Genomic DNA, 24425 nt, shown 5'->3' on the forward strand with positions numbered 1-24425 from the left:
TTTTACTTGGGGCAGATATTTAAATAACTGTTAAAAGGTAAAGACTTTCTTATTGGATAAGTGTTGGAATTATGTTTGCGTTCAGTTGAGGGCTTTGTGTAGGGTTGGGTGGGTATGACTTGGTATCACACACCTCTTTTGCTTATTGTAACTGTTGTTATGCAAGAAAACATGTTTACACTCTAAATGTCAACAAGTTTATGTGTGTGTGTGTGTGTGTGTGTGTGTGTGTGTGTGTGTGTGTGTGTGTGCGTGTGTGTGTGTGTGTGTGTGCGTGCGCGTGTGCGTGTGCGTGTGTGTGTGTGTGTGTGTGTGTGTGTGTGTGTGTGTGTGTGTGTGTGTGTGTGTGTGTACGTTTGCAGCCAAGTGCACTCTCCCATGACAAACAGGCTTGTTTATCTCTCTTGTGTAAATCTGCACTTGTTTTTTTCCTCTGACAGAACTAATCGTGGCAGGAGGGGGCCAGGCTGCTTTGCCTATACAAAATAGCGGCATCACAGATATTGCATCTTGTACTGGAGGCATTTCCAGAAGGCTAGCGTCTTAGTCATAAGTCCTTTTTTTCAATTCGGTCATGTCAGCACAACCATTCACATTTAGGTGAATTACTCAATAAAAAAAGAGTCGTGGCCTTGTACAAGGATGACGAATAGATGTGTAATAATGCCACCCTGGGCACGCGCATGCGCACACCCCGCCGTTTAGCAGAACTGCGCTCGGGGGCTCCGCGGCCAGCCAATGGCGACACGTTGTTTTACCCGTGACATCATCCACCACTCCTCTTACTAAAGAAGGAAACAAACATCCATCCAGAAGGGACGGGAGACGGATAGAGAGAGAGAAAGAGAGGTAGGAGGGCGAGGAAGGGAGAATTAAAGCCACCGAAACCTCACTGATACGGAGGACAACGCCACACAAGAAACACAGCTGGACACAGAACCAAAAAGGACGTTACCAGGACCTGAAACCCCTCGATCCCCTTTTTTCTTCTGCCAAGAGACAAACGGCCACTTTTCCTGTCGTCTCGCGAGAAGCCCCATCGATTTTTAGCAGGTGATGATCTTGGATTATTGGTTTCTTTTTTCTCTTAACAAGGATGAATTTTGAAGTGAGCTCAGCTTGTCGAGGTAAACAACGAAAAGAGGGGTGTTTAACTAGAGCTGGCGGTCGGTCACTGCGACCTTTAACGGTGGATTGAAAGGTCAGGTGCTGTGTGTGTGGGTGATTGTATTGTGTGGTAAACAAGCTTTTTTTGTATGAGTGTGTGTGGGTCTTTTGCTGGTTTAAGTTGCTTCCACCACCATCTCTTCTTTGACTGGAAATATCACTAGTCCTCAAACGTGACTCCGTCTGCTTCAGTGGGGAAAACAAGGGAGGGAGCTAGCTGCTGTCGATGGTTGCTATCTTCTGTTTTTCTATTGGCCCAGAGCTGGGGGATGGGGAACCAAAGCCAACTAATTCCTGTCTAGAAATAGAAAATGTATAAGCCGAACGGGCAAGTAGAGCGAGAGGGTTTCCCTGAAATTACTACCGAGCCTTTGGTTAAATATTAAATGAACTGCCAGCAGAGCTTTTGCCGTGTGTGTGTGTGTGTGTCTATAGTAGGATCAGCTTTGGTGGAAACGAGCTTTGGGTCGGCGTTCAGAGCTATGTGGCGACGGCAAGTCGTTTTTAAGTAGCCTACTTAAGAGTGCTTATATAATCGAGGTTCTGCACATTGGTTTGTTGTAAACACGTATTGAATGGTTAGCCTACTAGTGGAAAATGCTGCGAGAAAGGAGAGCCACACCAAACGATGGCTAAACAGGAAGCGTAGGGGTTGTAGACAAAGGAATAAAGAAGAAACAAAGGGAGCAGTGAACACACCGTCTAGACTGTGGTTTATCAGAAAACATCAGTGCTGTTGCCTTCCTCTCTGCCTCCTGTGATAATTTGCAACACCGTGTCCTTTTTTTTCACAGAGCATAATTCACTTGCTTGAAAGAAAACAACTGAGGGCTTTTTTTCTGTTCCGTCCTTCAGTGTGACTCAGTAGTTTTCAGCAGGGCCTGATATATGAGACTGATACAGGAGCAAAGTCTTCCTTCCCCCTTTTGTTTGCTCCATATAGCCTATTCACACGTATGTTCTTCAAACTATGCGTCGATTGTCTAGAACCCAAAGGGATCAAATTCAGTCAGACCAGTTTTCACATGTTAGTGGTGTGAGTGAGTGAGTGGGGTTTTGAGAAAGGAAGTTGGTAGTGAATGATTGAGGCTGCTTATCTGGAAAGCCCCTGACTTACCCTGTCGGATATACAACATTTGAGACACACAGTCAATGGCATAGTTGTAGCTTACTGTAAAGTTGAAAACGAAAGGCACTGGTATTTGTTTTGCTCAAGAGCAGTAATGTAGCTATTAATCAATCAATAATAATATTTTCCATTACCTCCATTTGGTGGTAAACATCAGCATTAGCCACATGGTCAGTTTTTCTTTCATGAGTAATATGTGTGACCTCCAGCCTGAGTGTCTGTACCTTCAACCTAGAAAAGGTCTTGGTAAAGGTTATGTTCACAGGCCTGCTGTTTGTCTGACAGCTGGGCACAAACGTGACAGCTGAGCCTCACTGTTCATTGTTCCCTTTGTGTCATAAAGTCAACAGCCACAGTTAATCTGTTCTCTGCTGGCTAAGGGCCTCGCTGTGTTCCTTGTTTTTTCTGTTGTTTTGGTTTTTAAGATGTGATGAAGGCTTAGTCTTAGATATCATTCCTTTTTTTAAGGAGCTGTATTTGTTTGAAGACCTTGTCTGGAGGACATGGGGTCTGTCTGGGTGTGTAGATCAGACCCTGCAGTCCAAATGTAGCTGTCCATGTTGTGGGTTTAAAAAAAGAAAAGACCATTATAACTATGTCACGTGTAATGAAAAAAAATCCAACTCCAGCTCAGTTGCCCTGGCTGGTATTTTTCAGCAGTCAGCAGTTGAACACGTGACACCATAAGGGAGAAAAGGTCTTTGTGGGCTTTTCCAAGGAAACCCTTTGTTGACACGGCAGTGATAGCACGCAGGGGTGGGGGTTGGTGTGGGATGTTGCTCAAGGTTTAAGAGCACTTGTTACTCTGTTGGTGAGGTCAGGACACCTTGAGTGAACTGACAGGACGTTCTAAAGAAACAACAACAGCCAGCGTCTCATGGAAGACTCGTCTGCTGCGCTGTTTGTGTCCGTGACCAGAATACAGACAAGCCTCACACTCAGGCAAGTAAGAAGCAGCTGCCATGTTACACCACATAAGGACTAACGGTTGTTTGCAATGGAGATATGGTTCTCTTGCTGTGTATACTGGCTGTGTTTTAGTTTTTGGTAGGACAGTCACAGGCGGGGGTGGGGGTCATCTGGTATCAGTTGATCTGATGATTTGTGAAACAGTCAGGGCAGGACCGGCAGACAGGATGCCTAATCTAGGCCTTACTGTTTGTCTGTTTTTGTTCATTCATCAAGGTTTACTTTTTGATGTGTTCCCTCAAAGGCAGCGCCTCTGTTTACACACATTCCAGCTGTATTGCATTGCAGCAGAGCCGGTCGATAACGTCATAGGGCTACACACGTTTCGCCAAGTTACGCACATACTTGCTTGTTTATGGGCGTATGTGTGTGGTGAAATGACACTGGAAGTTTTGAAATCTCTGTTTGGCAAGAACCACGGGGAGGGAGGTGGATGCTTTCTGAAACCAGCAATCAACACTGTTCTTCTCTATTCATTATCTTGTGTCTTTTGGTAGAAGAGCAGAATATTACTTTACCGTATGAATTCCTGTTCTTTTTGTTGGTTATTGTTAAGACTTATTGTACTCATGTGATTGTTATGATGCACAACGATGATGCGTAAGTGCGTGGCCATGAGGTTATTTTCTTTCACACATAACACAATTACTGTTTTAATTGTGAAGAATTTACTATACCTATTAGCTATGAGGCATGATGGGCCAAATAATGAAACCGTTTTTCCTAAGATGTGAAATGTTAGGAAGAAAGGAGCCATAACCAACTTTTCTCATGGCAGTGATAAGTGTGTGGGGATGAAAATGGATGGAGGAATTGGGGACACGGCCGTGAAACAAAGCTGTTGGACAGAACGGAGTCCGGCTTCTGCCACGTTGCTGAACAGAACACAGCGACTGTTGTTTGTTCCCTCGACTTCCTGCTGAGAAGCCTTCATTACTGTGTACAGGCTAAAGGCCAGATACAACAACAAAACAGGCATTTTTGATTTTTGATTTTTTTTTTTTCATGATACGACTCCTGTTATCTCAGCCCGTCACATTTCTGTAGAACCAGACTGGCAGGATGACAGCGTCTTTTTAAAGGGGAACTTGACCTCACCTGTGATGGGGAAACATTTTAGCTCTCAGTCATATTTCACATTGAAGTTTTCGTGCAGCAAAAATGCTCTGGTTGGGTCCTTGTGTGTGTCTGTCAGACTAATAAGCATTCTCATTGTGTCTCTTTCATTCTGTTAGCAATGGCCCAAGAGACGAACCAGAGCGCCATGCCCGTTCTTTGTGCCACAGGCTGTGGTTTCTATGGCAACCCAAGAACCGATGGCATGTGCTCTGTATGCTATAAGGATCACCTGACACGGCAGCAGAGCAGCGACCGTATGAGCCCCCACAGCCCTATGGGTAAGTCACTCACGTCACTAAAATAAAATAAATTCTGTGCGTTTCTCAGAGAAATGGGGAAAAACTTGCGCACTCCAAATTGGGTTTCAGTCGCCTCGAGTTCAGGGTGTCAACACATAACTGCTCTTCAAACTATACATTTACAGATAGAGAAAAGTGTAGACGTTGAAATCAAACCAGTTCCAGGCTGGTCGGTGTGTTTTTTTTTTTCCCCAGCTCTCCTTCCCTTGCCCCCCTCTTTCTGTTTTTCACTCTTGTGTAATGAAAGACAGCTGTTTTCTTCATTATAGTGTTCAAGGGTAGGGGTTGTTCACTCCTTTAGACATTTCTTAGGTCAAACATTGAAGTTTCTCTCCTGGGGGACATTGGTGACCTGTTAGAACCTTTTTTTCCAACAAGACAAACACGTTACAAAAGATAATACAGCTTTGAGAGGGAGGGAATTGGCCCGATATTTCTACATTCCCAAGTCACCTTAAGAGATTTTAAATGATTAATGAGGTATTATTTCAACATCAATGCAGTGCAGCGTTTGCGAAGAAAATTTGTATGCACATTCCTCTGAATGCGCCGATGATTGTGCATGTTTTGTACTTTGTGTTGAGTTGAAATGTTATTGTTTTCTGTTTTGAGTTTTGTCTAATGGCATTCACTGTGTTTTCTTCCAGGCTCAGCTGGTAGTTCTTCCTCAGGGGCCTCAGCCATCCAGAGACTAGAAGCCAGTCTAGCCAAGGTTGATGCCTCCCCTGCCTCTTCACCAGTCATGTCTAGGTCAGTACTAGCTGTGTTTAACTGTTGGAGATATTCAGTAGGCTTTCTGTTAGTCTCACTGGTTCCCTTTCTCCTGCTAAAGCCTTTCCTCCTTTTTTATTTTATTTCAACCACCAGGACTATTCAAGGATCTCTTCCTGTTACTCAACAAATGACAGAGATGAGCATCTCGAGAGAGGACAAGCCAGAACCCTTAGAACCTGGTAAGAGACGCATAAACACACAAACAAGGGGACAATAGATGTGCACGCAAAGAACAGACACGGGTGGGTGACTGCTCACACACATGGATTTCTTAAAGCAAAGATCACCTTTTAGTATCCACTGTGGCCACTGTTTATTTTTTATGCTTCGCTGCATACCTCAAACCCAACTGTTGGTTTTACTTACAGCCTCCAAGAAAGAGAGGGAGAGAGCCTAAAAATAAATCTGTTTAAAAATACCTCTACGCCAGAGGCCATTCTCAGATTTGCTGTTGCCTGCCAGACACTTTCTCAGAGTGGGAGCAGTATTTTCCACGAAGAATGAGAGGGGGGTAATTAAGAGATAAGGAACACTCTAATCTCTATCGTGAGGGGACAAAAGTGCACAATTTAAGGTGCCAGTGGGTTTATATCTTCTAGATCTAGGAGGAAAAAAACATATACAAAAACAATATGCTGCGCTTGATAATTAAAAGCGACAATAGTAATAATAGCGAAACCTTGCATTATTAAACGTTTTTTCTCCCTGTTTTCTTTCTCTGTGTAGTTGTAAGTCAGCCTGCTGCTTCTAGCCCTGCTCCTGGAACTTCTTCCAGCAGTGAAGAAGGCAATGGTGACACCCCCAAACCCAAAAAGAATAGATGCTTCCTGTGCCGCAAAAGGGTGGGCCTTACAGGTGAGCTGAAGGGGGCATCTGATCATTTTTAATTCAGGTTATGATTATTGTTTGATTGGTCGTTAATGGAGAGATAAAGGGTATTCTTTTTCTTACCATTTCTACTGTTCTTGCGCTAACCCCTGACCTTTGTGCTTATAGGGTTTGACTGTCGCTGTGGCAACCTGTTCTGTGGCATCCACCGGTACTCGGACAAGCACAACTGCCCATATGATTACAAGGCAGAGGCCGCTGCCAAGATCCGCAAAGAGAACCCTGTTGTGGTGGCAGACAAGATCCAGAGAATATAGATTTGACACAAACGACAAGCAGCGGCAACGATGACAACAGCTTTTGACAAAGACTGGAGTATGAGTGTGAACCTTTAAGAGACAATTGAAAAGGACTTGATTTACAAAATAACAACCTCAAGAAAATTGACGGAGGGGAAAAAAAGAAGAAAAAAGAAAGAAAGGATCCTATCTGACGGAGATGCATGAATGATCACCTTTCTTCTTTTTTTGATTTAATTCATTAGTTTGTTTTATTCTATTTTTCTGTGGTGTGACTTTTGCCGCTGTTCAGTCCTATTGTTTTTCTAAGAATATGTATTGTCTTATTAAGAGCGGCCCAGGCTTACTGTCCAGGATATGCTGTGCTCCTCTCACCCAAACCAGGCGCCATTTTGTGCCAAACCATAGCCAACCCATTTTACTCTTGAACCTTGTCATGTGTCAGACACTGGCAGGTCTTTTAAAACATTCAGAATACACAGTAACAGTCCACACAAGTTGTGTCCCTCAACCTTTTTAAACTATTTGCTCTGTGCTCCGTTGGTACTGGAGTCAGTCAGCGTTTGGAGAACCGTACAACTGTCCCCTACCACGCACAAGGGGGCTTTGTTACTTTGTCTCTGTCTTTCCTAGCTTTACCTACCTCACAGCTGCTGTGTTAAGCTTTGTCGTCTTCCCGTTTTACTTTGTTTTCATCAGCTTTGACCCCCAGCAGAACAATGGATCATCTTGATAGTCGGCCTCAGTGACCCTCTGATCAGCATGTCGGTGTTGACTTCGATCGGTTTGATTGTGATGAGGCTGTTCCATTATGACTGGAGGTATCACGCTAGACAGGGACAAACACAATGACTCCACGTTTAACTGAATCCTAAAAACATTTTCAATGGACATAATGGGTAAAGGAGTCCCCCTGCGCTCATATTGTGTGGAGCAGGGCCGTGTGTGCCGATGTGTGGCCCGAAAGGAAGGATGGAATCCTTCCCTGGCAAGGCCTGGAGGTTGACTTTAAGGAACAATATTGTAGGGGCATGAATGAATGAATGGGATAAATGCATGAGTTACTCTTCATCTGCATTAGTGTTTCAGAAATATTGGGCATAACAAAACTTAGGGTTTCAGACATTTTATTTGCTGAGAGACAATTATCTGTTATTTTATTAGCTTTTTTTTCTCTTCCATTGATATTGTGCTGATGTTAGCGCATGTATTCAGTGCATTTGTGGACTAGGGTATGTGAACCATGAATTTGTTTTTTTTAAATGCGCTAACAGAACGTTCATGTGAGCACAGTGAGTATGTGTTTGTGGGTGGATGTGTTGTTCCTTGTCTGTGGAGCTACCCGGTTTATCAGCACATGTTTACAGAACTACAGGAGCATGCCAGAGCTAGATTTATGAAAAATAATAGATACCAAGATTAGATGTAACTTTTCATCTGTCTAACAGCTAATGGTCTGTGTGTCGCATTAGAGCACCATAGATAAGTGTGTGTGAGTGTGTGTGTGTGTGTGCACATTTCTGTGCAAAAGTGTGTTTTCATGGCTGCCTGACACATTGAAACCATGTATGTTTGTGACTTGTTTTAACCCCCCCTCTCCATATTTTCTTTATCCCCCTGTAAGGATGTGTTTTTCATTTAAAACAACTGTATGTATCCGTTTGAGTTTTCCTTTCTGATTCTTAGTTATATGCAAATTTGTACAAAAAATGAAAAAACAACAAACTGTGTTGATATTTATGTATTACATATAATCTTGCTATCCAGCATTACGACAGAATAGTATCATGTAAATAAAACTGTACAGAGAGACATTAACAATCTTTTTTGTGTGTTTACTTGTGCGACTCCCCATTTTCTAATTCTGAAGTGTTCAAGTAAAGTTGGAGTGTGATGGCTATTTTAAATATTTGTTTTTAAGTGGCATTATTCATTTTCAGGCCTTTTTTTTGTGTAAAAACACCTGTCGGGCCAAAAGGGCAACTTTAAGTTAATGGGTACATTATGCGACTATAGCGTATAGTAAGTATGACTATAACAAGCTTTTGGGGTCAATCGAGGTGTGTGATGAATCAGCACAAGATGGTTATGAGTGAACACTGGACCTTATTTCAGTCAGGACAAAAATAGTGCAGAAGCCACATGTCTGGAGCGCCAGCAGCATTACCCTGTAATACTTTGCCCTGGCTAACCCGGCGTCTTTAGCAATCCTTATGTTAATACACAGTACTGGCAGAACAGACTGTAAAGCTTTTTTCAAGGCACTCTTCTCCAAACCTCGCCGGGGTCAAACGGGAAGAATTAATCCCTGTTGCCTGGATGAAAGTGATCCTGGTCAGCTCTATCAGGGTAAACGGTGCATGATCAGGATGCACATTATCGTGTTTCCGAGACAATGTGTTTTCTCACACTCCTGTTGGGAGCTCCTAGGCAGAGGGGGCTCACAGATGGTGTCACTGCGACAGCTGCTCAGACAGCTGAGGTGTGCTTGTGGTGGTCCTGTGACAGATAGTTCCAGAGATCACATTGTCTGAGGAAAAGTACAGTGGGCGATTTACACAAAGGCATATTATTGACAAAACATCACAACCTTTTGGGTGTTCAAACACCAGACTTTTGTTGCCGTCTCTAAATCCAGCCATGCAGTGACGATGTATCATAAGGCAAAGCAATCAGTGACCACTCTATCCTCCTCTCTGTTGATTTCAAGTCTGCATGCCCTTTGAGGGAGGAGAAAAGGTTTGCATCATAACTATTGCGGTGACAGATGAGATCAACACAGCCCAAATATGACGTGAACCACTGCAGGCATTCTCAATCACACTTACTGTGTATGTGTGTTTATGCACATGCGGAAAAGAGTTGGAAACACACACTCTCCAGTGTCCTTAATCCCCCAAACACACAAATTAACCTATAATCTGTTTCATTGATGTTTGCAGTAGAGTGATATATATATATCACTCTATTTCTCTGTCGCATTGGGCGTGAAATAGGAAAATAATCTGGCTCAGAAGATGAAAGACATCAGAGATTCAGAGAGATGTAGTTGCCAGATGTATAGAAAGGATGGGAAGTTTACTTTTTAAATGTTTCTGTTTGAGTGTCCTACATTTTAAGTAATTTGAGCCAAAAATTAATCCTTTTTTACAGAATGCACACATAGCCTACTATATGTTCATTAAATCACTTTCACATCCATGTGTAATAATACTCACATACACATAAAGTATTTTGTATTTATCACAGAGTTGGTGGTTTTATCAATGGTTCCTCCTGTACACAAGAGTCATTTAACAAACTCCTAATGTCTCTCTTTGCTGCCACCTGGATGTGAATGCCATACTATCCATTTACATAATGCAGCCAATGCATGTCCAAGTGTAACATGCAACACTAAATACATACCATTACATACATAGGCCTACTTATACAGGATATATACAAACATAAATGGAGAGGGTTGCCTCAAGCAGTTTTGGAGCAACCATTAGGTGAAATAACTCTTATATACCCTATACTGTTTATTCTACATATTATACTGTATAATACTTGATTGTACTGTACGGTTTATATCTGCACTTTACATATTGTTGCACTTCTGGTAAGATGCTAAACTGAATTGAGCTCACTCAGTACTTTTACTAAAAATATAGTGTAATAATATCTCATTTGAAACTGCAGGGTGATAAGAAAATAAATGGGTGTAAAAAACATAATTTGTTCCATTTCCTTTATAAAGAGGTATTTGTTAAAAATTTGGGAAGCTGTGTGTCATCGTGTAGGTAGGACATTGCACACCGGAGGACATTTTTTAACAAACATGGACCACTTTAATGGTCTAGATCACTGTCATACCTGGATTAAAGAGGATACAACTTGGAGCATCAAAGAGACTGCAGACAATCAATCAACCAGTCACAATAAAGTTTTAATGACAGAGCGAATTGAATCATTGAATGTAGGCCTATTGAAGAATCATTAAATGTTAACACTGCATGATGACATCTTAATAAATAGACTATAGGCATTATGGAATTCAAATAATGAATGATATATTCATCCAAAACATTGATGGTGATAATGATAATGATAATAGCCTACCACTAATAATAGCCTATCTTGTAGCCTATTTTGCGAGAAACTAAAAGTCGCTTTAGACTTTGTTTGTTCTTGAGATTTGATAGGTATAAATAGTCGGCTATAGCCAATTAAAAAGCTGAAAGTATGATGAAATATCTACGTCTGCAGAGGGCGCTGTTGTTGAAATGCTCTTTGTCCCTGGTGTAACCTTCGACACCGGAAAGGGAAAACAGCGGCGGATTGTTGTGCGCTCGTGTTAGCGCTGATTGAAACGTATGGGAGACGCACTTTTCTTGAATGAACCTCGGGCATTTTGAACACAATCTCATGCTTAAAATCTGAACTAAGCGTCTGTATTTTCTGCGTCTCTGTAAAGAGGCAGAGGAGACGTGAATTCTGGATGTTTTGAGACAGCGGGCTGCTTCACATCAAGTTATAGTGCGCTAAAAGCTACAGGACAAAGCTAGCACCATGGCGGACGTTACTGCTCGTAGTCTGCAGTACGAATACAAAGCGGTGAGTAATGAGTATTCGTACATAAACATTTACAAAACGTGTGCACTTGTGTAGTTGTGTATCTCTGGAACAGTTTAATACACTTTATGAAGCTAACTATCTTGTGTTTTTAATTCATGTTGCTCAGTCTCTCAGCTAACTAGCAGTTAGCCTAGCTGGGGCTGCGCAGACTGAAATACTGAGTTTGACCGGCGACCACCTTGTGTTTTTCTCTTGGATTTGTAGAACTCAAACTTGGTGTTGCAAGCTGATCGCTCTCTGATCGACCGCACTCGGAGGGATGAACCCACCGGAGAGGTGCTGTCCCTGGTTGGGAAGCTGGAGGGCACCAAGATGGGAGACAAGCACCAAAGGACCAAACCCCAGAAACTTGAGGAGAGACGAGACAAGTCAGTGCTGGCAATATCACATTTTATGACACATTTTATATCTGTTCTATATTTTTTTTAGTATTTTCAACATTTGCATTATTTTAGTTCATATCTGTCAAGTCTCAGCCAGACCATTTTGCAAATCACCACAGTGAATATTTAGCCCTATTGAGTTTCTTCTTTTACATTATCAAAGCATGTTGGTGCATTTCAAAGTTAGGGGTATTATGCTTAGTACTTTTGGGTTGCTCAAAAGCTAAAATCGGGTTCGTAAACATAAATACAATTTTGAAATTTGGTTATTATAAACATCCAAATTAATCCAATCAATACTTTCCATTTAATTACTGTGATTGATTATCTGTCAGAATCGTTCTGCCCGGAATATAGAAAAAGTTAAAAAAAAAAATCTGTGCTACATTGGAACATATTAAGCACTCACCTGGCCAAAGACATTTTTTTTCTGGTGTCCATCGAGTGCTCTTAATCCATTTCACGAACTCCCTTATTTTGTCTAAACAGGAGGCGAAAAAGAGATGAGGACAGGCACGATACCAACAAAATGAAGGGCTTCACCCTGCTCTCTGAAGGCATTGATGAAATGGTGGGCATCGTGTACAAGCCTAAAACCAAAGAAACCAGAGAGACCTACGAAGTGTTGCTTAGCTTCATCCATGCTGCTTTGGGGGATCAGGTCAGAAAACTCTAAAATACCTTTCGGGGGGGGGGGCCCTCTAACCAATACACCATGAGCGCCCCCCCCCCCCCCCCCCTTCAGCTTGTGTTTTCCACCGGTGAATTGCACCTGAGACTTTTGGTTTAACCTGGGTGTCCTGTCTTTTTGCAGCCACGCGATATTCTCTGTGGAGCGGCTGACGAGGTAATGGCTGTGTTGAAGAATGATAAGATGAGGGATAAGGAAAGGCGACGTGAGGTAGAGCAGCTTCTCGGACCTGCTGATGACACACGCTACCATGTGTTGGTTAATTTGGGCAAGAAGATCACTGACTATGGCGGGGACAAGGACTTACAGAATATGGGTAAGTACACTGAAAATAAGTCGTATTTGTTTATTGGTACATAAATGAATGAGTACAGTATTAAATATAATTTGGATTAGCAGTTTAACTGCCTCAGGTTACTTGTCAGTTCTCTATGAAAATGTCCTTGTGATTGATGATTGTATCTTACCCTTACAGATGACAACATCGATGAAACTTACGGTGTGAATGTCCAGTTTGAGTCTGATGAAGAGGTGAGGGCTTTTTGCTTAATACTTAAGAATTTATCGTTATTTGTAGCTCCAAGTAGATTGTGTCACTTATTTTCTCTTTCTATATTTAGGAGGGGGATGAAGATCAGTTTGGAGAGGTACGAGACGAACACTCAGATGAAGACAGCGAAGGAGAGGAAGCCGGTGTGGGCAGCGCTCTGTCAGCCAACGTAAGTGCAACATCTGGATCAATGTTTGCGCTAAAATAAGCCAGTTATTGTGTCTTTTTGAGTTATTGCCCACAACACTCAACAGAAAAGTTAACAAATGACTCTTGATTTTAGCTCGGTGCAACGGGTGACGTGATGAGCGTAAAGAAAAAAGATCTCCATCCTCGAGACATCGACGCCTTCTGGCTTCAGCGTCAGCTCAGCCGTTTCTACGACGACGCCATTGTCTCCCAAAAGAAAGCTGACGAAGTCCTAGAAATCCTCAAGGTAGGTTTTTCATCTCGTCTGTTTTGAGCTTTTTGCTAAGAACATAAACAAGTATTTTTGACAGTTGCTCATCTATTGTCACTCTGTATTCCACAGACCGCCAGCGACGATAGAGAATGTGAGAATCAGCTGGTGTTGCTGCTCGGCTTTAACACCTTTGATTTCATCAAAATCCTCCGCCAACACCGTCGCATGAGTAAGTCAGTGGTGTACAAGGATGTAGTTTCAAATCGTTGGATCTTATGCTTTTTGATTTTTTAAGTTGTTGATCACTTTCTTTTATCTGCTATACAGTTCAGTATTGTACCATGCTGGCAAGCGCTCAGAGTGAGGCAGAAAAGGAGCGGATCACAGGAAAGATGGAGTCTGATCAGGATCTGTCAAAGATTCTTTACCAGCTCCAAGAGACGGAGAAGGAGGATATTATTCGGGTAAGGCCTATTGGTTATAACATGATGCAGGAAAATATATACTGTAGTCTTTTAGTTAATTGCCTGACGTACTTTTTTCATTGTTTTTTGTGTTCTTAGGAGGAGCGATCTCGCAGGGAGCGACTGAGAAAGTCTCGTGTTGATGACATGGAAGCGATGGACACTGATCATGGAGAGGTAAATAATGTAATAATAATTGATAGGTTTTGTATAGCGCTTTATTGCCTAGGCGCTCAAAGACGCTTTACAGGGTTCCTGGTTCAATTCGTTCACACACAGTCATACCGGTGGTGGTAAACTACGAGAGTAGCCACAGCTGCCCTGGGGCAGACTGACGGAAGTGTGGCTGCCATTCAGCGCCAACGGCCCCTCTGACCACCACCTCAAACATACAGCAATCATACACATTCACACAAGGCAAGGTGGGTGAAGTGTCTTGCCCAAGGACACAACAACCATGACACAGGTGGCCGGGCGGGAATCGAACCGCCAACCCTTGGATCGTTGGCCAACCCGCTTAACCACCTGAGTCACAGTCGCCCCTAATGTTCATGTATCAGCTGTACCTCATGCAAATTAAATACCATGGGTACTTTAACTGTGTAAAATGGCATTAGAGAGGCTGCCATGGGTACTGTATGTATACATTAGAGTTGACATTTTGTTAAGATTATCCACTTTTCTTATCTTACAGTCAATGACCCCTCGACAGTTGCTGGACCTTGAGGACCTGACCTTTACACAGGGGAGTCATTTCATGGCCAACAAGCGTTGCCAGCTGCCAGACGGCTCATTTCGCAAACAGCGCAAAGGTTATGAAGAAGTCCATGTGCCTGCCCTCAAACCCAAGCCCTTTGCTGATGATGAGGTTTGTTGGTTACATATGCCATAATGGAAAATGTTTCAAAGCAACTATGCAGAATCTTAATTAAACAGTTTCAGTGAAAACAGCTTGTTCATGTATTATTATTATTATTATTGTGTCATCAGGTGCTAGTTACCATTGACAAGTTGCCCAAGTACGCACAGGCTGGATTTGAAGGATTCAAAACCCTGAACCGCATCCAAAGCAAGTTGTTCAAGACGGCTATGGACACAGATGAGAACCTGCTAGTGTGTGCACCTACGGTAAGCAAACGATGTTACAGCTCAAATGCATTGTAACAGTTTAATTTCTCATGTGTATTCTCTCCTATAACGTTGTTCTTCTTGGTGCACACAGGGAGCTGGTAAGACCAATGTTGCTTTGATGGCAATGCTGAGAGAAATTGGAAAGCACATAAACCTGGACGGAACCATCAACGTGGATGACTTCAAAATCATCTACATTGCACCCATGCGCTCACTGGTACAGGAAATGGTGGGAAGTTTCAGTAAGGTGAGGAATCATAGTGTAGCATTTATTTAGATTTTAATTCATCATCTATCACATTCAGTGGCTGTGTAATTCTAGTCATAAACTTACTTGATGCTCTCCTTTTTCCCAGCGTTTGGCAAGTTACGGCATCGTAGTGTCCGAGCTGACTGGAGACCACCAGCTGTGCAAAGAGGAAATCAATGCCACTCAGATCATCGTCTGCACCCCTGAGAAATGGGACATCATCACCCGTAAAGGTGGAGAGCGTACCTACACCCAGCTAGTGCGCCTCATTATCATTGTAAGTGCTATGTCTGTGTTGAAGACAAGTTTAATTTTGTGTGCAGAATATTCGACATAAAACTGTCATGGTGACAACGTGCATGTGTTGTGCAGGATGAAATCCACTTGCTGCATGATGACCGTGGACCCGTGCTGGAATCTCTGGTGGCCAGGACCATCCGCAATGTGGAGCTGACCCAGGAGGACGTGCGTCTGCTGGGCCTCAGTGCCACACTGCCCAACTACGAGGATGTGGCTACCTGTCTGCGTGTCGATCCCGCCAAGGGGCTCTTCTACTTCGACAACAGGTATGCCGCTTGGGGAATGACAAAAAAGTTAACGTACAAGTAATGATGTTTGCATTTGGAGTTTTTGGAGAATGACACTCACCATGGCGGCTAAATGTGTTTTTATTGCTTATTCATCCCTAACTGCGTTCTTGTTGACTGTAGTTTCCGCCCCGTGCCCCTGGAGCAGACTTATGTTGGCATCACAGAGAAGAAGGCCATCAAGCGTTTCCAGATCATGAATGAAATCGTCTATGAAAAGATAATGGAGCATGCTGGAAAGAACCAGGTAAGTCCTGGCTGACTTGTTCTTCCAAACCTACCAAGTAAGGAATATGCTCTGATCCACACTGAGCAGCTTTTGGAGACTCCTGACATTCACTTGTCTCCCTCAGGTGCTGGTGTTTGTCCACTCCAGGAAGGAGACGGGAAAGACTGCCAGGGCCATAAGAGACATGTGCTTGGAGAAGGACACCCTCGGTCTTTTCCTCAGAGAGGGTTCAGCCTCCACTGAAGTGTTGAGAACTGAGGCAGAGCAGTGCAAGGTGAGCCAAACGTCACTGAAGCAACAGCATAATCAAAGTTTCTTTAGCGCTTAAAGAAAATCCTGTGAGAGTGACACCTGAACTTTTTTTGTTATCTAGAACCTGGAGCTGAAGGATTTGCTGCCTTATGGCTTTGCTATCCACCATGCCGGTATGAGCAGGGTGGACCGTACACTGACTGAGGATCTGTTCGCTGACAGACACATCCAGGTTCTGGTGTCCACAGCCACTCTGGCTTGGGGTGTCAACTTGCCGGCGCACACCGTCATCATCAAAGGCACACAGGTGTACAGCCCAGAGAAGGGCAGATGGACTGAGCTCGGAGCCCTGGACATATTACAGGTTAGTCTGGCTGGATGCTTAACTGCAGGAACGAGTACTTCATACATTTTACTACCAGCAATAACTCCATTTGATTATGTCTTTTATTTCAGATGCTTGGTCGAGCCGGCCGTCCACAGTACGACACCAAGGGAGAGGGAATCCTGATCACGTCCCACGGAGAGCTGCAGTACTATCTGTCCCTGCTCAACCAGCAGCTGCCCATAGAGAGTCAGATGGTGGGCAAACTGCCTGACATGCTCAATGCTGAGATAGTACTGGGCAACGTGCAGACCGTAAAGGTTAGTGGCGTGTTAAGACACAACCTCAAATAAAAGGAGCAGATCAAATATTTCTGGACATTTTCTCTAATTTTATTAAAAATGTTTTGGTCAGGACGCTGTGAACTGGCTCGGCTACACCTACCTGTATGTGCGTATGCTCCGCAACCCCACACTGTACGGTGTGTCCCATGACGACCGGAGTTCAGACCCCCTGCTGGAGAGGCGCAGGACGGACCTGGTGCACACAGCATCCAACGTCCTGGACAAGAACAACCTCATTAAATACGACAAGAGAACCGGAAGCTTCCAGGTATGTATCTGTTATCATCTCGTAATGGTCTCTTTAGTGATGCGTCAGACTGCAAGGCTTTTTTAACGAATGACTCTTTTGCCTCTTTACCTGAAGGTGACAGACCTGGGACGCATTGCCAGTCACTTCTACATCACCCATGACTCCATCCAGACCTACAACCAGCTGCTGAAGCCCACTCTCAGTGAGATCGAGCTCTTCAGAGTCTTTTCACTCTCTTCAGAGTTCAGGAATATCACCGTGAGAGAGGTACGGTCATCTCCAGACAGATAACCTTTTTCTAACATTTTTAACCCCCTAGCAAAACTTAATTTAACATGACAGGATGAAATACTGAGACATGGTTGTGTCTTTTTTAGGAGGAAAAGCTGGAGCTGCAGAAGCTGCTGGAAAGAGTTCCTATTCCTGTGAAGGAGAGCATCGAGGAGCCCAGTGCTAAGGTAGAACTCATAACCAGTGTTCAGTTTCTAAGAAATAAACGTTAGATTGTCACATCCAAAGTCTAGGCATTCCTTGTTATATTTATGCAATACCACCACAGTCAGCGTTAACAAACAAAAACTTCAGGATGATGGTCATGGCTTGTTGGTTGTTTTTCTAACTTAAATGTTTTGTTTGTCTGTTAACCAGCATTATTCAACAAATCCCAATTAAAACATCGTCCTGTATTTTTTGTTTTACCGTTTCAGATTAATGTGCTGCTCCAGGCGTACATCTCTCAGCTCAAACTGGAAGGCTTTGCTCTCATGGCTGACATGGTGTATGTTACACAGGTACGCAAGATCCAACTTTTAGGCTTTTCTTTTTCTTTCAGAATTTTTGCACATTTATACTAAATAGGATCTCCGAGTTCAATACACCTTCATATTCCAACCGCTGAAGTAGGCCTTTAAAGTGGACCTATTATACTTTTCAACTTTTATGACCTATAAACGTTGTTATAATGATTTATAGTCATGTTTAACCATACTAGCGTATCAAATAATTACGTACATGCATTTAGACGTATTCCCTGCTGACCGTCTGGGGTGGCTTTGCAGAGCGCTAAACACTAGGGCAGCTGGTCAAGAAATCACGTGTTCCAATCGGTTAAAATTTCCTGCCATTGTGTCGTCACGATTCCGGATTTTTCCATGTATGGTAACGTGCTGCTCAGGCAAGCTCCGGCCATGCCCCCACCTTCCTGCTCTCAGAAATCAAAGCAGTGTGTGGAGAGTTACTGCTGTGCGCGCTAGGGTGAGAGGAAGAGAAAATCTACATGTTTTTTTGTGGTGTGATTCGTGTCAGGTTGCTCTATAGCAGTCTTTAACAAGAAATTAAGACCAGAAAAGTAGTATAATAGGAGATCTTTAATGTTTGAGAGAACAAATGCCTACTAAAGTCAGTTTTTGTTGTTGAAACAAAGTTGTCATGAGATTATTTATGCATGTATTTTTATTTTTCCTTTCAGAGTGCCGGAAGGTTAATGCGAGCCATATTTGAGATTGTACTCAACAGGGGCTGGGCTCAACTGACAGACAAGACCATGAATCTTTGCAAGATGATCGACAAGAGAATGTAAGTCCAACTCTTTCCTCTTCGTAAAAAAGGCAATGCTGTGTTTTTGTTTGCTGTGGCAGGCCGCTGATATTCTGCATCCCTGTTCTCCACAGGTGGCAGTCGATGTCTCCTCTGCGACAGTTCAAGAAGCTACCGGAGGAAGTCATCAAGAAGATAGAGAAGAAAAACTTCCCCTTTGAGCGTCTCTACGACCTCAACCACAATGAGATCGGTGAGTTTACCTAACATCATGCCCACTGAGTTCCCCTTCCCCCCCAGCCTGAAATGTATTCTATAAGTCACATGTTACATCTTTCAGGTGAGCTCATCCGAATGCCAAAAATGGGGAAGACCATCCACAAATACGTCCACCAGTTCCCCAAGCTGGACCTGGCTGTCCATCTGCAGCCCATCACGCGTTCCACACTGAAAGTGGAGCTCACAGTCACGCCTGACTTCCAGTGGGACGACAAGGTCAGTAGTTAAGAGACAGTGAAGTTAAGCAGACAATTAAGAAGTGTATCGTGGCTCTGTTTCTTAGCCTCCTGTTAATGTTTTACTGTTCCCACTTAGATCCATGGATCATCTGAGGCTTTCTGGATCCTGGTCGAAGACGTGGACAGTGAGGTCATCCTCCACCACGAGTACTTCCTGCTTAAAGCCAAGTACGCCCAGGACGAACACCTGGTGACCTTCTTTGTCCCGGTGTTCGAGCCTCTGCCTCCACAGTACTTTATCCGCGTGGTGTCAGACCGATGGCTCTGTGAGTAACTGGACTGAAACGTGCTAGAACATTTACAAGATGTAAATGTAAGTGTTTTAACTAACCGCTTCCTTTCTTTCTATTTCTATTCAAGCCTGTGAGACTCAGCTCCCAGTATCCTTCCGTCACCTGATCCTACCAGAGAAGTACCCTCCCCCCACCGAGCTGCTGGACCTGCAGCCACTGCCCGTCACTGCTCTCAGGAACTCTGCCTTTGAGGCTCTCTACCAGAACAAGTTCCCCTTCTTCAACCCCATCCAGACACAAGGTACACATGATTAATACATTACTATTGTTAATGAATCAAACAAGCATGCTCAGTGTCCATGTTGTGTTGCTTCCTCGACTCAGTGGTGTTGTCTCTGTCTCTGCAGTGTTCAACGCTGTGTACAACAGTGATGACAACGTGTTCGTGGGAGCTCCCACCGGCAGTGGAAAGACCATCTGTGCTGAGTTTGCTATTCTGAGGATGCTGCTGCACAACGCAGAAGGTCGCTGTGTCTACATCACCCCAATGGAAGCACTGGCTGAACAGGTATGGTGTCATTTGGAAGACTGAAGAAGGCTGATATCTACATTATTATTCCTTACTTTTTCCATGTTACATAATTAGAATATACCTTTATCTCTGTCTGTTAGGTGTTCATCGACTGGCACCAGAAGTTCCAGGACATACTGAACAAAAAGGTGGTGCTGCTGACAGGAGAAACCAGCACAGATCTGAAGCTCTTGGGAAAAGGTGACATCATTGTCAGCACCCCTGACAAATGGGACATCCTGTCTCGTCGCTGGAAACAGAGGAAGAACGTCCAGAACGTCAGCCTTTTCATTGTGGACGAAACACACCTCATTGGTGGAGAAAACGGAGTAAGAATACAATACTGCTATGTGCTGCGTTTAAGCGGTTTCATGTCACACACACACACACACACACACACACTAGTTGTACCCTGCAAAAGTTACTTTTAGACTTTGCATTTTGTTCATTTCCCTTGTTTCTGTTCATTAGCCCGTGTTAGAGGTCATCTGCTCCAGGATGAGGTACATCTCCTCTCAGATTGAGCGTCCCATCCGCATCGTGGCCCTTAGCTCGTCCTTGTCCAACGCCAAAGACGTGGCCCACTGGCTGGGCTGCAACACCACAGCCACGTTCAACTTCCACCCCAACGTCAGACCCGTGCCTCTGGAGCTTCACATCCAGGTCTGTAAAAAGCCTGCTAGTCAGTACAAATGCCTTTTTTTAGAAAAGTTTTGGGGACACAGATACCTGTCATGCTTCCTGATTTGCTGTTAACTTTTCTGTTCTGTTCAGGGCTTCAATGTGAGTCACACTCATACACGCCTGCTGTCCATGGCCAAGCCAGTGTATCATGCCATCATGAAGCACTCTCCATCCAAGCCGGCCGTGGTGTTCGTTCCATCCCGCAGGCAGACTCGCCTCACAGCCATCGACATCCTCACCTTCTGCGCTGCAGACGTGGTTCCCCAGAGGTCAGTCCCCAAAGCCAGATGATGCCTGAAGATGAGATAAAGACTGTGATAGTGCTGATATTGGAGAATAAACGTTTGTGTCTCTCTGTAGGTTCCTGCATTGCACTGAGAAAGACCTCGCTCCATTCCTGGACAAAATCAATGACCCGACTCTGAAAGAGACTCTGGCCAACGGCGTGGGCTACCTGCACGAGGGCCTGTCTGCAACCGAACGCAAAATAGTGGAGCAGCTCTTCAACACAGGTATGAGTCACCCCTGCTCTGCACTTTCAGCTTGGTCTGTTGAAGTGTAGGAATACATCATCATTTGTGGTGTATTTTGGTTTCACAGGCGCCGTTCAGGTGGTGGTGTCCTCTCGCTCACTATGCTGGGGCATCAACATCTCTGCACACCTTGTCATTGTCATGGACACGCAGTACTACAACGGCAAAATCCACGCGTAAGGCTCCAACTTTTTTGATGCTCTCATTAAGCTGTGTACTATTATTTATGGTATGAATTGTGTTTGACATATGCTTCCTTTATTTCCCCCCCCTCTCTCTCTCTCTCTCTCTCTCTCTCTCAGATATGTGGACTATCCCATATACGACGTCCTCCAGATGGTGGGCAAGGCAAACAGACCCATGCTAGATGACGAGGGCCGCTGCGTCATCATGTGTCAGGGCTCCAAGAAGGTAGGAAGACCTCTGGTGTTTCTGTAAACAGTGACTTGGTACAAAAGCAGCAATTGAGCAACAAAAGAACAACTCCACCGCTTTCTTCTTTTTCTCTTGATAGGACTTCTTCAAGAAGTTCCTGTACGAGCCTCTGCCGGTGGAGTCTCACTTGGACCACTGCCTCCACGACCACTTCAATGCCGAGATCGTAACCAAGACCGTGGAGAACAAACAGGACGCCGTGGACTACCTGACGTGGACGTTCCTCTACCGCCGTATGACCCAGAACCCCAACTACTACAACCTGCAAGGTGAGGGCCACACCGTCAGTTTGACAAGTCAAAGAACAATTTGTAAAAGTGGTTTTACTCCTACGGGATCAGATGGGTTTCTTTAGGAGCAACGTTTCAAGTTTTTCCTTTTCTTTTTATCAGGCATGTCCCATCGTCACCTGTCAGATCACCTGTCTGAGTTGGTGGAACATACGTTACATGACCTGGAGCAGTCCAAGTGCATCAGCATAGAGGACGAGATGGACGTAGCGCCGCTCAATCTGGGCATGATCGCTGCCTATTACTACATCAACTACACCACCATCGGTTTGTGCCAATACAACTGTCCCTTAACACTTGCTGAAAAACTGTTTGAATTACCCAATAATTCAATCATGGATGGGTTTTCACACATTTAACTGACTTGTTGTTTTTATTCGGCAGAGTTGTTCAGCATGTCCCTCAATGCCAAGACAAAGATCCGTGGGCTAATTGAGATCATCTCCAATGCTGCCGAGTACAATAACATTCCCATCAGACATCATGAGGATACACTTCTCCGTCAGGTAAACAAACGATGCTGACCCACATCACATAGAAACAGCATTAACACTTCTCCACGCGGTCAGTACCTTAAAACTGATTGTGTTGGTTCAACCTATCTTATCTTTTATCATATTTCAGTTGGCACAGAAGGTTCCCCACAAACTGAACAACCCTAAGTTCAACGATCCCCACGTGAAGACCAATCTTCTGCTGCAAGCCCACCTCTCCAGGATGCAGTTGAGTGCCGAGCTGCAGTCGGACACAGAGGACATCCTGAGCAAGGTACAGATCAAGGGGGATTTGGCACCAAGCGGGAACAAGCTATTAACATTTCTGGATTGGATTCCTGTGTCTGCGTGTGTATATTTAACCCATGTGTTGTGTTTGCAGGCTGTTCGTCTGATCCAGGCCTGTGTGGACGTGCTGTCCAGTAACGGTTGGCTGAGCCCTGCACTGGCAGCTATGGAACTGGCCCAGATGGTCACCCAGGCCATGTGGTCCAAGGACTCATACCTCAAACAGCTGCCCTTCTTCACCTCAGAGCACATCAAGCGCTGCACAGATAAGGTATGTCAGCTTTCTCATTCTACTAAATTCACATCATAAAATCTAACTTCTTCTGCTTTACTAGTTGTACATGGGTCATCTTACCCCCCCCCCTTCTCTCTTACTACAGGGTGTGGAGAGTATCTTTGACATCATGGAGATGGAGGATGAGGACAGAACTGCGTTGCTGCAGCTGTCAGACTCCCAGATGACCGACGTGGCGCGTTTCTGTAACCGCTACCCCAACATAGAGCTGTCGTATGAAGTGGCAGAAAAGGACAACCTCAAGAGGTGTGGATAGATTTTGTCAGCAATGTTGTTTGCAGTAACAGCTGAAATAAAGTTGTAATTTTGCAAACAAGAAATACTGAAGTTGCTACAACTGCTCGACAAGAGTAATGATATATATTTAATCGTTTCCATCATGTGTCTTCACAGTGGCAGTCCAGTTCTGGTCCAAGTTCAGTTGGAGAGAGAGGAGGAGGTGACCGGGCCTGTCATCGCACCACTCTTCCCACAGGTATTACTTCCTACATGTGTTATTGCAATTTCCAAGAGACTCCTGTGATATTTTCTTTAATTGCCGTTGAATAACTCTTTTTGTAAATGTTTGTCATTGTCACAGAAACGTGAGGAGGGCTGGTGGGTGGTGATCGGAGACCCCAAGTCTAACAGCCTCATCTCCATCAAGAGGCTGACTCTTCAGCAGAAAGCCAAGGTCAGTGACAGTTGCCAGCTCCATGTTTTCAATGACCAAAAAAAATAAATGCTGTTTTCCAACAGATGCTTTTTTTTTTAATCACTTATTTTCTTCCCTGTGTAGGTCAAGCTTGACTTTGTTGCCCCAGCGATGGGCGTTCATAACTACACCCTGTACTTCATGAGTGACGCGTACATGGGTTGTGACCAGGAGTACAAGTTCAGCGCTGATGTGAAGGAGGCCGACAGCGAGGGAGACAGTGACTCAGACTAATCAGTAACTTAAGTTTTGAAGTCTTTTGCAACTTGTTTTATATTGAGAGGGATCAGTGGATGTTTGTTTTTTGTTTGTTTTTTTATTACTGTAGATATTCAACCTGATTCATGTCATTGTCATCTCTTTTCCTTTTAATCACAAATGATGTACACCAGTCCAGAATTAGGGTGCAGGATCTGTTTACAGTTAATGTACGGTAACAAGAAATGTATTTGATAAATGCGTTATCAATTGCAAGTGAAGTGCCCTCAGTATATTATATAATGTCTGAGTGCATTAACTGTATAAAACTTTGTGCATACTGTGTTCTCAGGTCTGACAAAATGTAATAATCCCTTCAAAACATAAAATACACATTTCTGAAGATGGTAAAGCTCTTAATACAGATTTGGTCTTTATATACTAAAGGAAACTGTCCAGTTTTTGGACTTGACATTTTGTTGTGAAATCTAATTCTTGGACTGGTTTAAACCTTTTTAGAATGTGCTGTCTGTCTGGAGTGTTTTTTGCAATAAAGAGAATCCACAAAATTGTTTACACTTAGCTTTATTTAT

The 24425-nt window shown here is 43.8% G+C and overlaps 2 protein-coding genes across 3 annotated transcripts; both read left to right on the forward strand.

Annotated features, from left to right (window-relative positions):
- The first annotated feature begins 804 nt into the window (after window positions 1-804).
- Window positions 805-8390, forward strand: zfand5a (zinc finger, AN1-type domain 5a). Of its 2 annotated transcripts, none has more exons than XM_080036984.1 (6): window positions 805-1127; window positions 4501-4662; window positions 5331-5433; window positions 5551-5636; window positions 6184-6312; window positions 6454-8390. In XM_080036984.1, exons 1-6 carry the CDS (start codon window positions 1097-1099, stop codon window positions 6600-6602), a joined length of 660 nt encoding a protein of 219 aa, XP_079893110.1. In that variant the 5' UTR covers window positions 805-1096; the 3' UTR covers window positions 6603-8390. The 2 variants fall into 2 exon arrangements, with proteins under 2 accessions (XP_079893110.1, XP_079893111.1); XM_080036985.1 differs by having other exon boundaries at window positions 805-1053.
- Window positions 8391-10897: 2507 nt separating this feature from the next.
- On the forward strand, window positions 10898-24390 carry snrnp200 (small nuclear ribonucleoprotein 200 (U5)). Its single transcript, XM_080045839.1, has 44 exons — window positions 10898-11183; window positions 11409-11572; window positions 12077-12248; window positions 12402-12594; window positions 12754-12809; window positions 12899-12997; window positions 13112-13264; window positions 13361-13460; window positions 13559-13695; window positions 13795-13872; window positions 14390-14563; window positions 14686-14823; window positions 14918-15073; window positions 15183-15353; window positions 15449-15642; window positions 15787-15910; window positions 16017-16166; window positions 16266-16508; window positions 16601-16789; window positions 16884-17081; window positions 17178-17330; window positions 17441-17521; window positions 17771-17854; window positions 18532-18638; window positions 18734-18852; window positions 18940-19094; window positions 19194-19383; window positions 19478-19651; window positions 19758-19918; window positions 20023-20250; window positions 20393-20584; window positions 20696-20874; window positions 20966-21117; window positions 21206-21314; window positions 21441-21549; window positions 21653-21842; window positions 21966-22130; window positions 22248-22369; window positions 22488-22631; window positions 22740-22916; window positions 23026-23186; window positions 23334-23415; window positions 23521-23613; window positions 23719-24390. Exons 1-44 carry the CDS (start codon window positions 11139-11141, stop codon window positions 23866-23868), a joined length of 6411 nt encoding a protein of 2136 aa, XP_079901965.1. The 5' UTR covers window positions 10898-11138; the 3' UTR covers window positions 23869-24390.
- Window positions 24391-24425: the final 35 nt, after the last annotated feature.

This window comes from Ammodytes marinus (assembly GCF_949987685.1).
Source record: "Ammodytes marinus genome assembly, chromosome: 2".
NCBI lineage: Eukaryota > Metazoa > Chordata > Actinopteri > Uranoscopiformes > Ammodytidae > Ammodytes > Ammodytes marinus.